General features: G+C 42.8%; 1 protein-coding gene across 5 annotated transcripts in view; it reads right to left on the reverse strand.

Annotated features, from left to right (window-relative positions):
* The window catches only part of LOC126106515 (fasciclin-2), a 905,782-nt gene that overhangs the window by 138,349 nt on the left and 750,462 nt on the right, over positions 1–16,971 (reverse strand). For all 5 annotated transcript variants that reach the window (XM_049912842.1, XM_049912841.1, XM_049912840.1 and 2 more), the window contains exon 3: positions 13,780–13,954. In XM_049912842.1, the coding sequence (XP_049768799.1) occupies positions 13,780–13,954 (175 nt within the window). The remainder of the gene's footprint in view (positions 1–13,779; positions 13,955–16,971) is intronic.

The following is a 16,971-nucleotide window of genomic DNA, read 5'->3' on the forward strand; positions in this document are numbered from 1 at the left end:
TCGGTTAAAATGTCTGTTCTTCTAAACCAAATTTGTTGATACAATGTTTAGGAGTGAGAATCGTCCAACGACAATTAGGCTACTTTACATAATTTAGATGTACCGTATGTTTTTCGCTTCAGTACTTTGCGTCACGAAATTTGTGAGAGAAAATGAAAATTATTCGAAAGATAACATTATTTACGAGAAAGAGTTAAAATTATTTACTAAATATTACGTCCACATTAGTAAAAGAGGGTTATTTGATCTAATTTATCGATTCGTTATCTTTTCACGGCAAATGCAAATGTTTACTGCCACAAAAATGGAAGTTAGTCCACAGCCACTACACAATCGGGCCAAATCCTAATAACTGTCAATTAGATGACAGACAATTAATAGTTCTCTGAAATACTGAAACTGCACAAAACTGATAATTGCACAAATTTACTGATTTTCCGAAAAAGCGTATTAAATATTATTATAACTTAGCTGTGGTATACAATGATGTTGCGATGTATTTTATCAGTATTAAAGTAACATCTTCTAGATACAGATATGATACTATTTTTGTAGTCATAAATGCACTAAAATTAAACTTCTGCAACTAGGAAATTGTAAACGGAAACGTCTACACTATTATCTAAGTGGTCTGTAAGACACTGATGAGACACTTCTCAAGTGCAACAATCACTTGAGATAGTCTAGGTTTCAGTATGTACTAGACTGTGGTTTCAGAATGAAGTTATCTAATTCGTTGCAAAGATATTCAATAAGTAGATGCCTAATTTAAAATTCTGGTAATTTCCAAGAAGCACTGACTATCGAACGCGGGGGCTCCGAACGATACTTAAAATCGAACGGCGAAATACATCGAACGCACGTGTGTCGCGCCGGAGATGTGGAAAGTGTTTAGTGCGCTGCCAATGGAACATCGTGTAACGTATAGCGTTGTGAATAGGAATGAGTGCAGCCGTTTGCAGTCTCGAATCCTGGTACTCCTACCTGTCGAAACTTAATTTCTCCACTGTGGAGTGTAAAATCATGTTTTGATTTTTGTTTGCCAAATGGCGATATCAGGAAAGACGTGAACTGTCATGGACATAGCTGTGTGAAACTAAGTAAGAAAGGCGCAGATTCTGATTTCCCATTTCAACTGTACCATGCGCGGTGCCGGAAAGAGACATCGATAAGGAAAAACACATGTTTCGACAATTGTAAGTTGACTGTCGAAAAGAGCATTATTTTAATTTCGTGATGGGTAAGAGACTATACCTTACAAGCGAACGCTTTCGAAAATGAGTAATCGACAAACATTTGTTTGAGACTACTACGGATTCTATCGAGAAGTCTGCTATGTAGGTAGTCACGAATGACTGTGTCCCTGTCGGCATTATAAGGGAATCCTGGAAGTGCTTCACAGTTCGAGTATATTCGAGGCCAAGAGAACTTTACTGTCTCTCATAAACCACTTAATCTCGCCAGGGACCGAAGTTATAACAGGCGGCTTTAAGTCCTGAAACAACTTGAATAAAGAAGAACTCTAAGACGATTTGTAAATCATTCTGTGGAATTTGTCTCTTCGGACGCTTCCTCTGTCGCACACAGAAATCTGCCAAATCATCAATTAAAAGTGAGTGCCGAACGGGAGACAGGGCCGAAGTGTACCTCTTCCTGTACCTGTGCTTCCACAGTCTGCGGTTACGAGAGAAAATTCAATTTCCTGGGACTCTTTCAATATTTCCCAGAGACGTATCCTAAGTGTAATCGAGTTACGGGAAACAAGGACGTGTCTGACGAGTAAAGTAAGTGAAATGACTAGTTTTCTTTGTAATTAACGGTAACTTATTAAACGTTCTTATTTCGTCGTCGCTCACGTCACCACAAAATATAGTATTGATATCCGCCGCCACGAGAATCGCCACGACAATGTAGATCTTTCTGTAACGGCGCGTTCGTTAGGCAACACTTCTTGGAAATTACCAAAATTTTTGTTACGTGCAAGGCAAGATATGACGTCAGCGGCAGAAATATACCCAACGGGAAGTACCATTGGTTGTGACATATGAAGCACCTTTTCTCTTCATAATCTTTGCATACGCTACGAGATAAATAGCCAACGATCTATATAGATTATATACCTCTTTGTGAAAAGTCAAATATTTGTGACAAGAAAGAATACGAATGTCATTGCTCCTCATTTCACTCGCAGCAGTGTAAGCCTGCCTAACTATATATTCGAAAAAAAAAAGGAACAGCCAAATATTTATTTCGTGCTTAGTTTTGGAATGAGACGGAAATGTAAACACCTGATATTGCACAATGTACTTGAATTACACTCATAAGAAAGTTACAGCATATGTTAACAACGCTAAAACGACGCGAACTTAACACCCTGAAGTCTGCAATGCACGATTTTATATTCTGCAATCCACGATTTTATATACGCTAGGCTTTTATTATTATTATGTTTTCGGCTGCCGTCTTCTCTATCTTGCTTTTCCTCAAAGGATTGAGTTATAACTGACATTTTATGATAAAGGTGACGTGTTTGTGATACATCTTCAATGTGCCGTTGTCTTGAAATGGCATACTGCAAGTTATTGCCAAAATTAATGGTGTCTGCTGTTCAAGTCCTAGAGTATGTACATCTACAGAGTGAGCATAGTCTACTGCGCTTGTTCTCAACATCAAACCGGAGCAGTCACGTGATCTTGGAACGACGCTACTTGCCTACAATTTGCGTTAATAGCGAAACTTGAATATTACACACATTCATCTTGTTTTATATGCATTTCCGAAAGTTTGAGTTTTAGTAACAGCTATGGTGCAGTCCTCCCCCCATGAACCATGGACCTTGCCGTTGGTGGGGAGGCTTGCGTGCCTCAGTGATACAGATAGCCGTGCCGTAGGTGCAACCACAACGGAGGGGTATCTGTTGAGAGGCCAGACAAACGTGTGGATCCTGAAGAGGGGCAGCAGCCTTTTCAGTAGTTGCAGGGGCAACAGTCTGGATGATTGACTGATCTCGCCTTGTAACACTAACCAAAACGGCCTTGCTGTTGTGGTACTGCGAACGGCTGAAAGCAAGGGGAAACTACAGCCGTAATTTTTCCCGAGGGCATGCAGCTTTACTGTATGGTTAAATGATGATGGCGTCCTCTTGGGTAAAATATTCCGGAGGTGAAATAGTCCCCCATTCGGATCTCCGGGCGGGGACTCCTCAAAAGGACGTCGTTATCAGGAGAAAGAAAACTGGCATTCTACGGATCGGAGCGTGGAATGTCAGATCCCTTAATCGGGCAGGTAGGTTAGAAAATTTAAAAAGGGAAATGGATAGGTTAAAGTTAGATATAGTGGGAATTAGTGAAGTTCGGTGGCAGGAGGAACAAGACTTTTGGTCAGGTGAATACTGGAATTCGACAGTAGGAAAAGGGAGAGAAGGAAACATAGTAGGTGAATATGGATTGGGGCTAAGAAATGAAAGAGGAAGCCGTCTGGTAGAATTTTGCACAGAACATAACTTAATCATAGCTAACACTTGGTTCAAGAATCATAAAAGAGGGTTGTATACATGGAAGAATCCTGGAGACACTAAAAGGTATCAGATAGATTATATAATGGTAAGACTGAGATTTAGGAAGCAGGTTTTAAATTGTAGGACATTTCCATTGGCAGATGTGGACTCTGACCACAATCTATTGGTTATGAACTGTAGATTAAAACTGAAGAAATTGCAAAAAGGTGGGAATTTAAGGAGATGGGACCTGGATAAACTGACTAAACCAGAGGTTGTACAGAGTTTCAGGGACAGCATAAGGGAACAATTGACAGGAATGGGGGAAAGAAATACAGTAGAAGACGAATGGGTAGCTCTGAGGGATGAAATAGTGAAGGCAGCAGAGGATCAAATAGGTAAAAAGACGAGGGCTAGTAGAAATCCTTGGGTAACAGAAGAAATATTGAATTTAATTGATGAAAGGAGAAAATATACAAATGCAGTAAATGAAGCAGGCAAAAAGGAATACAAAGTCCCAAAAATGAAATCGACAGGAAGTGCAAAATGGCTAAGCAGGCATGGCTAGAGGACAAATGTAAGAATGTAGAGGCTTATCTCACTGGGGGTAAGATAGATACAGCCTACAGGAAAATTAAAGAGACCTTTGGAGAAAAGAGAGCCACTTGTATGAATATCAAGAGCTCAGATGGAAACCCAGCTCTAAGCAAAGAGGGGAAAGCAGAAAGGTAGAAGGTCTATACAAAGGCGATGTACTTGAGGACAATATTATGGAAATGGAAGAGGATGTAGATGAAGATGAAATGGGAGATACGATACTGCGTGAAGAGTTTGACAGAGCATTGAAAGACCTGAGTCGAAACAAGGCCCCGGGAGTAGACAACATTCCATTAGAACTACTGACGGCCTTGGGAGAGCCAGTCCTGACAAAACTCTACCATCTGGTGAGCAAGATGTACGAGACAGGCGAAATACCCTCAGACTTCAAGAAGAATATAATAATTCCAATCCCAAAGAAAGCAGGTGTTGGCAGATGTGAAAATTACCGAACTATCTGTTTAATAAGCCACAGCTGCCAAATACTAACGCGAATTATTTACAGACGAATGGAAAAACTGGTAGAAGCCGACCTCGGGGAAGATCAGTTTGGATCCCGTAGAAATATTGGAACACGTGAGGCAATACTGACTTTACGACTTATCTTAGAAGAAAGGTTAAGGAAAGGAAAACCTACGTTTCTAGGATTTGTAGACTTAGAGAAAGCTTTTGACAATGTTGACTGGAATACTCTCTTTCAAATTCTGAAGGTGGCAGGGGTAAAATACAGGGAGCGAAAGGCTATTTACAATTTGTACAGAAAGCAGATGGCAGTTATAAGAGTCGAGGGACAGGAAAGGGAAGCAGTGGTTGGGAAGGGAGTGAGACAGTGTTGTAGCCTCTCCCCGATGTTATTCAATCTGTATATTGAGCAAGCAGTAAAGGAAACAAAAGAAAAATTAGGAGTAGGTTTTAAAATCCAGGGAGAAGAAATAAAAACTTTGAGGTTCGCCGATGACATTGTAATTCTATCAGAGACAGCAAAGGACTTGGAAGAGCAGTTGAACGGAATGGATAGTGTCTTGAAGGGAGGATATAAGATGAACATCAACAAAAGTAAAACGAGGATAATGGAATGTAGTCGAATTAAGTCGGGTGATGCTAGGGAGTTAGATTAGGAAATGAAACACTTAAAGTAGTAAAGGAGTTTAGCTATTTGGGGAGCAAAATAACTGATGATGGTCGAAGTAGAGAAGACATAAAATGTAGACTGGCAATGCAAGGAAAGCGTTTCTGAAGAAGAGAAATTTGTTAACATCGAGTGTAGATTTAAGTGTCAAGAAGTCGTTTCTGAAAGTATTTGTATGGAGTGTAGCCATGTATGGAAGTGAAACATGGACGATAAATAGTTTGGAGCCGGCCGGTGTGGCCGTGCGGTTAAAGGCGCTTCAGTCTGGAACCGCGTGACCGCTCCGGTCGCAGGTTCGAACCCTGTCTCGAGCATGGATGTATGTGATGTCCTTAAGTTAGTTAGGTTTAAGTAGTTCTAAGTTCTAGGGGACTGATGACCACAGATGTTAAGTCCCATAGTGCTCAGAGCCATTTGAACCATTTGAATAGTTTGGACAAGAAGAGAATAGAAGCTCTCGAAATGTGGCGCTACAGAAGAATGTTGAAGATTAGATGGGTAGATCACGTAACTAATGATGAGGTATTGAATAGGATTGGGGAGAAGAGAAGTTTGTGGCACAACTTGACTAGAAGAAGCGATCGGTTGGTAGCACATGTCCTGAGGCATCAAGGGATCACAGATTTAGCATTGGAGGGCAGCGTGGAGGGTAAAAATCGTAGAGGGAGACCAAGAGATGAATACACTAAGCAGATTCAGAAGGATGTAGGGTTGTAGTAGGTACTGGGACATGAAAGAGCTTGCACAGGATAGATTAGCATGGAGAGCTGCATCAAACCAGTCTCAGGACTGAAGACCACAAAAACAACAACATGGTGCAGTATTGTTGCTGCTGCGGATGTAAAGAGAAGTATGTGAAACGAGGACGTTACTTTTCATAGGTATGCACAACCAATGTATAACTGTAAATGCCATATTGACATAAGGCATTTTATACATTGAAAAATGTCGAGACGCGGTATTGTGAAGTCTTGTACTGTAGAGATAATTTCTGCTAGTTTATGGTCATTTGTTTACGAGACAAGTGCTACATAAATCTGCAAGTGAGTCTGAGTAAACTGCCAGTCAATGTATACATACTGGTACACGTCCATGCACAAATAATTTTGAAAATTTGTGGTAAGCTCCTGTGGGACCACACTGCACACATGCCCGAGGGAGGATTCGAACCTCCGACGGTGGGAGCCGCGCGGACCGTGGGAAGGTGCCCACAGACCGAGCGGCTACCCCGCGCGGGGTACACAGATAAAATTTATGCATAACAGTCTGACAAATTTCCTCGAATTCAAGCAGGTTCTCAAGCCTTGTGTGTATCTAAGTATCTTTGCGTGTGACGGTTTCCTATTGTGTCAGTGTAACGCAACTAATTAGAGCAGATTCGACAACATGATTCAGTGCAACAGAAACCTTATAAAATTATTGTCGGCTGGCACTTCTTTTATTATTCCAGAATTCGTGCACTGATCTTGTATTATTTATTTTTGTGCATAGTGTATGGTTTTATCTTTCTGTTGAGATGTCGAAAAAATGTTATAGTTATTTTACTTGTCTACAAAAAGCAGAAACGTAGAAAGAAAAACCGAAAATAATAATGACAAGCATGTGGTGTAAATCGCTTACCATATTTACTGTAACAGTTTCATAGTTCCAAATGCATTGTTTTTTCGCGACACTTCGGCGCCGTCTAAAGTATCATTGTAACGTAATTAACAGAGAGTCGACAATATGAATAAGTGCAACAGAAAAAGTAAAAAAAAAAATTGAAACTAAAAAAATGTTGGCGGTCACTGCATATCTCGTCACCGAAAAAACGCAAATAAAGTGGAATCGGAGCTATGATTCTGTGGCGAAAATGTTGTCTGTAATGCTTATAGAAAGTTTCATGGTACTCTGAAGGTGATCTGCCTGTAGCAGCGAAGTATATCGCTCAAAATGCAAGTGCTATACGGGCTAAAATGCGCCTCCCCAGAATCAAATGACTCGAACTGCAGGCAGTGGCGGATACATATGGAGGGCGCCCCCCCCCCCCCGCCCACCATTGCCACCTGCGCTGCCTCCTGACACGGATTGTCCTATTCAGTAATTAACCAATTTACCATGAAGAATAGGCGCACAGAATTCATCATTTAAGGAAGAGAACCATAACTGTAACTTTTTTATATCATAAATGGCATTGTCTTCTGTATGTGTACAATGTTTAAATAAAACTTTCATAAGCTTTGCATGTGACTTGATTATTTTTTATTACGGTAAAAGTAAAGGTAGCTCAAGATATCTTCAGCGCTCCCTCCTTGAGGTTTTTCTGTATCCGCCACTCGCCAATGGCTGCATGAGATGTTGCGGACAGAATTCTCTGGGCATCCGAACGCTTACTCCTTAGATATCTATCTATGATATCAGGTCTAAGAAGGTACACCACTACGGTCTAATAGTCTCTGGCCCTAAACGGAAGTTGTGTAATTCTTTCGTTAACGTACAGTGACGAGAAAAAGTATTTTGACACCTGCTTAATAGCTCGTTTGCGCGTCTTCGGAACGAAATTTAACACTGATTCTTTGTATCATAGATCCGACAGTTTGTAGGTAGGTTTGTTGAGGTATGTGCCATTAGATGCGTACGCACAGGTCACGTAATAAGCGTAAATAACGGGCCGCTGATTTATGTAAGCGGTGATGGCGCCCGATAATGACCCACATGCATTCCATAGGACTTACATCAGACGAATTTGGTCGCCGAGACATCAACGTTGACTTCACTACAATGTTCCTCTAACCACTGTAGCACAGTTCTGGCTCCAAGACACGGACAATTATGCAGCTGAAAGATGACATCGCCGTCGGTGAATAAATACCGCTGGAGAATGCCTCCCGTAGCACTATGCTGCTCGCACCAGCCTGTGTCCGTCGCACGCTGCACGTTTCGAGTCGCCTTCACCTCGATGGCGACGTTTGTGGAGACGACTATCGACCTAGTGCAACAGATATGTGATTCACCCGAAGAACCGACGTGTTTCCATTGAGCGACGGCCGACTCTGACGGCGCGTGTCCATTAGAGATGGGGGATCCGCTCTTGAACTAATTCATAGAGTTCAATCTTTCAAAGGAGTGAACAATCAGTGATTCAGAAAAAAAGAACGGTAGCTCCAAACGTTTCCCACGGCAGAGAGAGAGAGAGAGAGAGAGAGAGAGAGAGACGGAGCATATCAGCAGCGCCTCTGCTGGTCAGAGCACAGTGCACGCCACATAACACAGCCAGCGCAGGCCTCTGCCCTGCTTCTACCTTGGCTGCCTGCATTGTGCAGTGCCCCATTGGATTTTGTGTTTCACATATGCCGTGCCGTCTCTGTGCGTCGTCTGCCGCTTGCAGTGTCTGGCGCAGCTTAACTTCGCATCGCACTCTGTCGGCGATCGTTTCAGTCGCACGTCCTGCCCTCTGGGCAGTTGATGCGAGCAACCTAGCGGATAACATAGGAACTACTTGCAACAACCTGCTCGCAAGGGAACGGACGATTTGTCTCGGAGCGGGTGAGTTCACCGCTCCCCCCACCCTCGGAACTCGCCCGCTCAACGCTCACCCCACCGTCTCGACTCTAGCCAGAGCGTTGAGCAAAGCGACTCAGGTGTCACTCTGGTCTCTGCGGTCTTAGCTCACGCAGTAATACAGCTCGTGGCTCGACCTGCTCGACTCAGCACCTCTGCATCGGAGTTCGTCTCTACTGAATATTGTTCTTCATAGTAATACCGCTATGTATATTACATTATTATGTTATGTATACATCATTTGTTTTTATTTTATTTTTATTTGTTTAAACTGATCAGATTAAGTTCCTGACGACTCCTCTTACTATAGGATTTTTATTATGGACACTCGAATTTACGCTTTAATTACGAGCGAACCGATAAACGTATCGCAAAATGTGATACACCAATATTTTCCTTGTTTTATTCTGCGTAAGGCTATATGCAGCACTTTCGTTTTACAGTCAAATTTATATATTTTTTTCTTATTCTGGTACGGATTTTGCGATTTTAGGCGTCTTCGGAAGGAAACGTTCACTTTAAAAATATATGGCTTGTGATGTATTTGTATGAGGTTAATGAAATTTTAATACATTATAGCCAAATATATTGTTAATGTAAATCTCAAGTTACAACATTTTCCGATCACCCAGAAAACCACGATAGTGCAAAATAAATCAATAATCAAAAACTTTGTCATATCGTGGAAATTTCAATAAACAATACAAAATTCTTACTCATTATCTGTGTTACTTCAAAATAGGATCAAATAAGATCAAAATACAGGTATAGTACTGGAATAAACCAAGTTTAAAGGGCAATGTGCCTTCCATTTATTTTCTATTGTAAATGAGTGGTGAGTCATGAAAAAGAGCTAATTCATTTCAGGGAGTGAACAGTTCTGATCCAATCTCTGAAAAGAACAGTTTTGCCCATCTCTAGTATCCATTGCAAATATAACTGGCGATGTCGTTAGGTCAACATGTGAACACGTAAGGGTAATCCGCTGCGGAGCTCCACATCCAACAACGTACAATGAACGGTGTACTCCGAAACACGTGTGTGTACCAGCATTGTGCTCTTTCGGGAGAGATGCCGCTGATCACCATCTATATTCTATCCTATTTTACAGAACAGACACCCCTCCGAACCCCACGTTCCGCGAACGGTCATGGACGTCCAACTATTTAGCGCCCAGTTGTAGCATCGCTGTCCTTCTACCTCTTTCCGTAAATGCTCACTATCACGTGAACGTTCGACCGGCCTCGCCGATTTCGACATACTCGCTCACAGGCTCTGCACAATAGGTCTAATAATCTGTCCTTTGACAAAGTCGCTTATCTCAATGGATTTCCCCATTTGCAGCGCACATCTTCGCTAGGCCGTCTCTGTTGCGCTTTGTGCCCGCAATGTCACCAAGGCGGCGTCCATCCTCGCGGTGGGGCAGTGGTCATAATGTTTTGGCTTATCGGTATATAATGCATGGCAAGCAGCGGTGGTTGTTACAAAGCTATAGGACGAGTAATAATGTACAGTAAATACTACCCACTGTTTATGGGCGTAAAAATATTGTCGTTGAAACATACTATTGTAATCAAGACAATATTAGGCTAGTACGTAATAGCAGATAAACAGAAGCTGTATAGCAAAACTGACGAGGCAGCTTCCTTACTAATTTTATCAATTAAATCATAGCATAACCGTGAATATTCAGCAGCATAGCCACTGAAATGCAGTTCCTACGATTTTGTAGTATTTCGTTAATGTGTATTCTGACTCGGTCCACAATAATGACGATTCTCTTTCTTGATGGAATCTAACAGAGAAAAATGAATAAAGGAATGACTTACCAGGGGACACGCAGTTCTATTGCATTGTTTAATGCAGCGCAGTGGGGCGGCCATGATAACACTGAATGGGGGGTGCGGGTAAGCGAGCTTTTCAAAAAGAAAAAAAAAATAATAATATGAACTCATAAACTGATTCATTTACTGAAAGTAAAGCAAAACGAAATACTTCTGACGTAATAAAAAATTACAATTCACATTCTCTCTGATATAACGTGCTTATAAACAGGGCTGTTATCATTACTGCGCAGTGCATTAAATAGTTGACTTTTCAATACTAAATTAAAAATAAGTTTTCTAATTATTAGTGACTCCCTCGGACCTGCCATGGAGAGCAAAGTTTTTCGAAGGAGGCTTCAGTATTAGAGATAGACAGTCTGAGTTCTTTTTCTATGTTTAGCTGAAATTAAAATTGGATTCAAAGCAGCCAACGCAGAAAATCCGGTTTCGCAAAGGTAGGACGTTGAAAATGGTGATACTGTAGGAAATGCTCTTGTTTTTATTGCAGAAAACTCATCAATCCACCCTGCCAAAACTTCAAAAAGCTATTTATTACTAAGCTGTCTTTTGACTTCGCCACTTGCCGTGAAGTCTACGAAGAAATCTTCTTCGGCAGTAGAGATGCCTTGGGGAGTATTTTCGCGCGTTCCGTGTAGGACAGGGAGGAACAGAGGGCCACCGATTCCGGTTTTATCATTGTAGCTAAACGGTGTTGCGAAATAGCTATGAATTTACTTGGTCTTCGTAATTTATATGTTTTGTAGTTTTGGCGTCAAAATGCTCAAAACAGAGAAGGGGGCGGGGCGGGGCGGCATGTAAATTATGACTGAAAATTGGATCGCGAATACTGAGAGGCTGAGATACGCTGGTTTAATGTTAATGGCACCCTCTTGGGAAAAATATCCAGGGAGTAAAACAGTCCCCCAATCGGATCTCTAGGCTGGGGTTACCCAGCGGGGTATTGTCACCAGGCAAAACGTTTTCTGTAGATACTTGCCGAAATTGTAACATTGTGCAGAAGTTGGTTGGTCTGGAGATTAAAGGGACCAATTGCAAGGTTATCTGTCTGTGAACAAGTCAAACGTGGGCAATTCAGTTCTCATAAGAAGAAAATAGAAGCTTTTGGAAAGCAGTGCTACAGAAAGATGGCAAAGATTAGAAGAAGAAAAATTAGGTAGCTAGGAGTGTGGAATGCTAAAATCCCTAATCAGGTGTTGGTGGACCCACGTGAGAGCCAAGTTAAAGCACACCTAACGTCGCAACAGAGGTATGGATACACGCTGCAGCCGAGCAAAGAACTAGTTGTTGCTCAATCAAGGAATGTGAAGGATGGGTGATAAGTACACGAATAGATGCAACTTGTTGAGTTTGCGAGTGCAGACAGCGTAACTAAACAGACGTTAGTAGTTCAGAAGTTAAAGGCAGCTGTGCAGAGAACCCCTAATACACGAGGAGTATGTGCCGGAAACCATGGACCAGTGCAATACCTAGGAATCGAGAGGGAGACTACATATGCAGGACAAATGAGAAAGTTATAGAGATGCTGCATTGTTGAGACATTCTGTACATATATGCACATAATCTGAATAAACCACGAGTCATACTTCTGATATAATGCATTAGCTAAAACTGCAACAAAATCACTTCGTAGCCCTCATATAGCAACTTTTGCAGTTCATTAAACTTGACATCACGTGTAATGGTGGTGTTATGGTATGGGAGTAATTCTCGCACTTAAGAAACGCTAAATGCGCAAAAGTATGAGCACATTATGCAGGAGACGATGTTTGCTTGTTATCAGCACGATAACGCACCCTGTCACCCTGTGAGGTAATCGAATATGGAATGGTTTACTCACAGTCCCGACCTGAACCCTTGGGGATGAATGGGCCGCTATTCCTCCACATCCAGACACCTCATTACAAGTATCCCTAGTCGAGTTCCAGGCATTATAAAAGTGAAGGGTGGCCACACCCCATATTAATGTACACTAACAGCTGTATGGGTCATTTTGATCAGTTGTAGTGTGTGTGTGTGTGTGTGTGTGTGTGTGTGTGTGTGTGTGTGTGTGTAGCGCGCACGCGCACATATAATACAGGGTGATTCAAAAAGAATACCACAACTTTAAAAATGTGTATTTAATGAAAGAAACATAATATAACCTTCTGTTATACATCATTACAAGGAGTATTTAAAAAGGTTTTTTTTCACTCAAAAACAAGTTCAGAGATGTTCAATATGGCCCCCTCCAGACACTCGAGCAATATCAACCCGATACTCCAACTCGTTCCACACTCTCTGTAGCATGTCAGGCGTAACAGTTTGGATAGCTGCTGTTATTTCTCGTTTCAAATCATCAATGATGGCTGGGAGCGGTGGCCGAAACACCATATCCTTAACATACCCCCATAAGAAAAAATCGCAGGGGGTACGATCAGGGCTTCTTGGAGGCCAGTGATGAAGTGCTCTGTCACGGGCTGCCTGGCGGCCGACCCATCGCCTCGGGTAGTTGACGTTCAGGTTTCATAACTAACCTTTTTCGTAGGATTCTCCATACAGTTGATTGTGGAATTTGCAGCTCTCTGCTAGCTCTGTGAGTCGATTTTCCTGGGCTGCGAACAAATGCTTGCTGGATGCGTGCTACATTTTCATCACTCGTTCTCGGCCGTCCAGAACTTTTCCCTTTGCACAAACACCCATTCTCTGTAAACTGTTTATACCAACGTTTAATACACCACCTATCAGGAGGTTTAACACCATACTTCGTTCGAAATGCACGCTGAACAACTGTCGTCGATTCACTTCTGCCGTACTCAATAACACAAAAAGCTTTCTGTTGAGCGGTCGCCATCTTAGCATCAACTGACGCTGACGCCTAGTCAACAGCGCCTCAAGCGAACAAATGTACAACTAAATGAAACTTTATAGCTCCCTTAATTCGCCGACAGATAGTGCTTAGCTCTGCCTTTTGTCGTTGCAGAGTTTTAAATTCCTAAAGTTGTGGTATTCTTTTTGAATCACCCTGTATATATGTGACAAATGTATGCGGGCGAATGATAAGGTTTTGTGGGCGTACAACAGCCCTACGCGGGCGAAAGTGCAGGCTCAGGCACAGGATTGATTAAGAGAAAGATAACTGCCACGTCATCACAGAGCAACTGCTTGCCATTGGTGGACTGGGAGGTACTCACGTGGGGTTCTTGAAGGGCACCTCGCGGCCGTTGGGGTCGGTCCAGCGCAGCTGCGAGATGAGGTTCTTGTTGGTGACGTTGGGCTTGCACGTGAGCAGCATGCTGCGCCCGATCGGCTTGGTCTGGTTCTCGCTGTTGGGCAAGATCTCCAGCCCCGCGCTCTGGGCCCAGGCACCTGCAACACCCGGATACAGACGGAGCTTTAGATCCCATAGCCGTGACACACACTTCTATGATTTAACGTAGATGAGCAGGAAAGGCAATCGTTTAATGTTCGAATACAATATTAGCGGTGTGCCGCTTGACGCAGTCACGCCGCGCCGGTTAAACATCTCTGTGTGAAGTTGTAAAGGGATGTGAATAGAAAGCGCATGTAAAGATAGTAGAGAGAAGGCGAACGGTCGGTTTTTTTTTTTTTTTTTTTTTAGACAATTCACGTAAAGTGGAGCTCATTTCTAAACTGGAACGTGTGTAGAACTCTAGTGCGACATATTCTTGGACCCTGCGTGAGTGTTTGTGATCACTACCAAAGGAAGACATCAAAGCAATTCACAGGCCTTCCGTTAGATCTGTTACCCGCAGATTCGATTAACACGCGACTATTACGGAAATGCTCTGTGAACTCAGACGGGAATTCCTGGAGGGAGTCGTTCGACTGTCTTTTCACGAAATACTTGGTGGAAAATTTACTACTGAGAAAATATAGAGGACCAACAACTGAAGCTGACTGCGGAACGATTCTACTGCCGCCAATGTACATTTCGTGTGGACCGCAAGAAGAGGTAAGAGAAATCAAGAGTTCATACGGAGTAAACACACAGTCGTCTTTTCCCGAGTCAAACAGCAATGAGATTGCCTAGAAGTGGTACAAAGTACCCTGAGCAGTGCACGGTATGGTCGCTTACAAAGCACCGGGTGGCTAGAATTAAACTGACAGTGTTCCGAGTGCTGCAGTGGGAGCTTTAACACCGCAGGATGCTGAAACGTCGTAGGTATGTTCATCATTTGGTGCGGTCGCAGAGTACGCTGAAAAAATAATAGTTCCACTTTCTGCCACCAGGTCAAAATATGGCTTGTAAGCAGTCAGAATGTGGTGTGAGTAAAGAAAAGGAAGAGTGATTGAGAGAGAGAGGGAGGGACGATTGATCACACACAAGATAACTGTGGTATGCGAGATATGTGATGATGGTGGCAGCATAATGCTCGCACAGCCTTCTTCAAATACACGTTATCTAAATTTACGCAACAGGGTTTCACGAAAACTACATCGTCTCTCTTCCAAGGATTCCAATTGAAGTTCCGTCAGCCTCCCCGTTACTCTTTGGTAGGGGCTATACGGGACAGTTACAGTCCTCTAGGAATGCCTCTGATTTCGTTGAATGTCTGTTGTTATGCCTACTTGAGACGGATTCATATCTCTGACACAATCCTCTAGAATCGAATGAAACAACAAGTTTAAAATTCCATTCACTGTTTATTTATCTCCACGACGTGTTTCGGGCATGGGTGTGTGTGTTTGTCCTGAGGATAATTTAGGTTAAGTAGTGTGTAAGCTTCGGGACTGATGACCTTAGCAGTTAAGTCCCATAAGATTTCACACACATTTGAACATTTTTTGACGCGCGTTTCGAAGGTTTAAGCCTCCATCATCAGATGGACTTACGTTTGTTAGTATAACATGTGTGTGTGTTGTGTTATGATTTTGGGGGAACTTGTGGCACTGTCTCCAGTGGTCCCAGGTTCCCTTCACTGTCGTAGTTTCCAGACGCCATCTTTATGTACAAGATATGACAGCTTACATGTGATGCGTCACGACAGTGAAAGGAACCTGTGACCACTGGAGACAGACCACTGGTCCCAGGTTCCTTTCACTGTCGTAGTTGCCAGACGCCATCTTTGTTTACAAGATATGACAGCTTACATGTGATGCGTCACGACAGTGAAAGGAACCTGTGACCACTGGAGACAGACCACTGGTCCCAGGTTCCTTTCACTGTCGTAGTTTTCAGACGCCATCTTTGTGTACAAGATATGACAGCTTACATGTGATGCGTCACGACAGTGAAAGGAACCTGTGACCACTGGAGACAGACCACTGGTCCCAGGTTCCTTTCACTGTCGTAGTTGCCAGACGCCATCTTTGTTTACAAGATATGACAGCTTACATGTGATGCGTCACGACAGTGAAAGGAACCTGTGACCACTGGAGACAGACCACTGGTCCCAGGTTCCTTTCACTGTCGTAGTTGCCAGACGCCATCTTTGTTTACAAGATATGACAGCTTACATGTGATGCGTCACGACAGTGAAAGGAACCTGTGACCACTGGAGACAGACCACTGGTCCCAGGTTCCTTTCACTGTCGTAGTTTCCAGACGCCATCTTTGTTTACAAGATATGACAGCTTACATGTGATGCGTCACGACAGTGAAAGGAACCTGTGACCACTGGAGACAGACCACTGGTCCCAGGTTCCTTTCACTGTCGTAGTTTTCAGACGCCATCTTTGTGTACAAGATATGACAGCTTACATGTGATGCGTCACGACAGTGAAAGGAACCTGTGACCACTGGAGACAGACCACTGGTCCCAGGTTCCTTTCACTGTCGTAGTTTCCAGACGCCATCTTTGTGTACAAGATATGACAGCTTACATGTGATGCGTCACGACAGTGAAAGGAACCTGTGACCACTGGAGACAGTGCCGCAAGTTTTCCCAAAATCGTAACACAACACACACATCTGTCACACTAACAAATGTAAATCTATCTGATGATAGGGGTTTAAATCTTCCAAATGCGTCATGGAGGTAAACAGTGACTGGTAAGTGTAAACTTGTTGTTTCATTCGACATCAATAACAGTCGCGGTAAAGCCTAACCTACAATGTTCGCATTTAAAATTAATCCTCTGGATTTTTGTCGCATTGGCGTCTTTTAGGTGATTCCCTTTGCAGATCCACCGCACTTTCCCAGAACCCTTTCAGCTAAACCAATCCAAGTCTTCCATCGTTTGCCTTAGTGCTGATTTTGCGTGATCGCCCCATGTCACATCACTTCTTTATTGTTGTCTTCAGTCAGAAGACTGGTTTGACGCATTTGTCCCTGGTATTCTATTATGTGCAAGCGTCTCCAAATAACTATCGCAGTCTACATCCCTCTGAATCATCTTACTCTATCCATGACTTGGCCTCC

The sequence above is a fragment of the Schistocerca cancellata genome, chromosome 10 (genome assembly GCF_023864275.1).
Source record: "Schistocerca cancellata isolate TAMUIC-IGC-003103 chromosome 10, iqSchCanc2.1, whole genome shotgun sequence".
NCBI classification, from domain to species: Eukaryota; Metazoa; Arthropoda; class Insecta; order Orthoptera; family Acrididae; genus Schistocerca; species Schistocerca cancellata.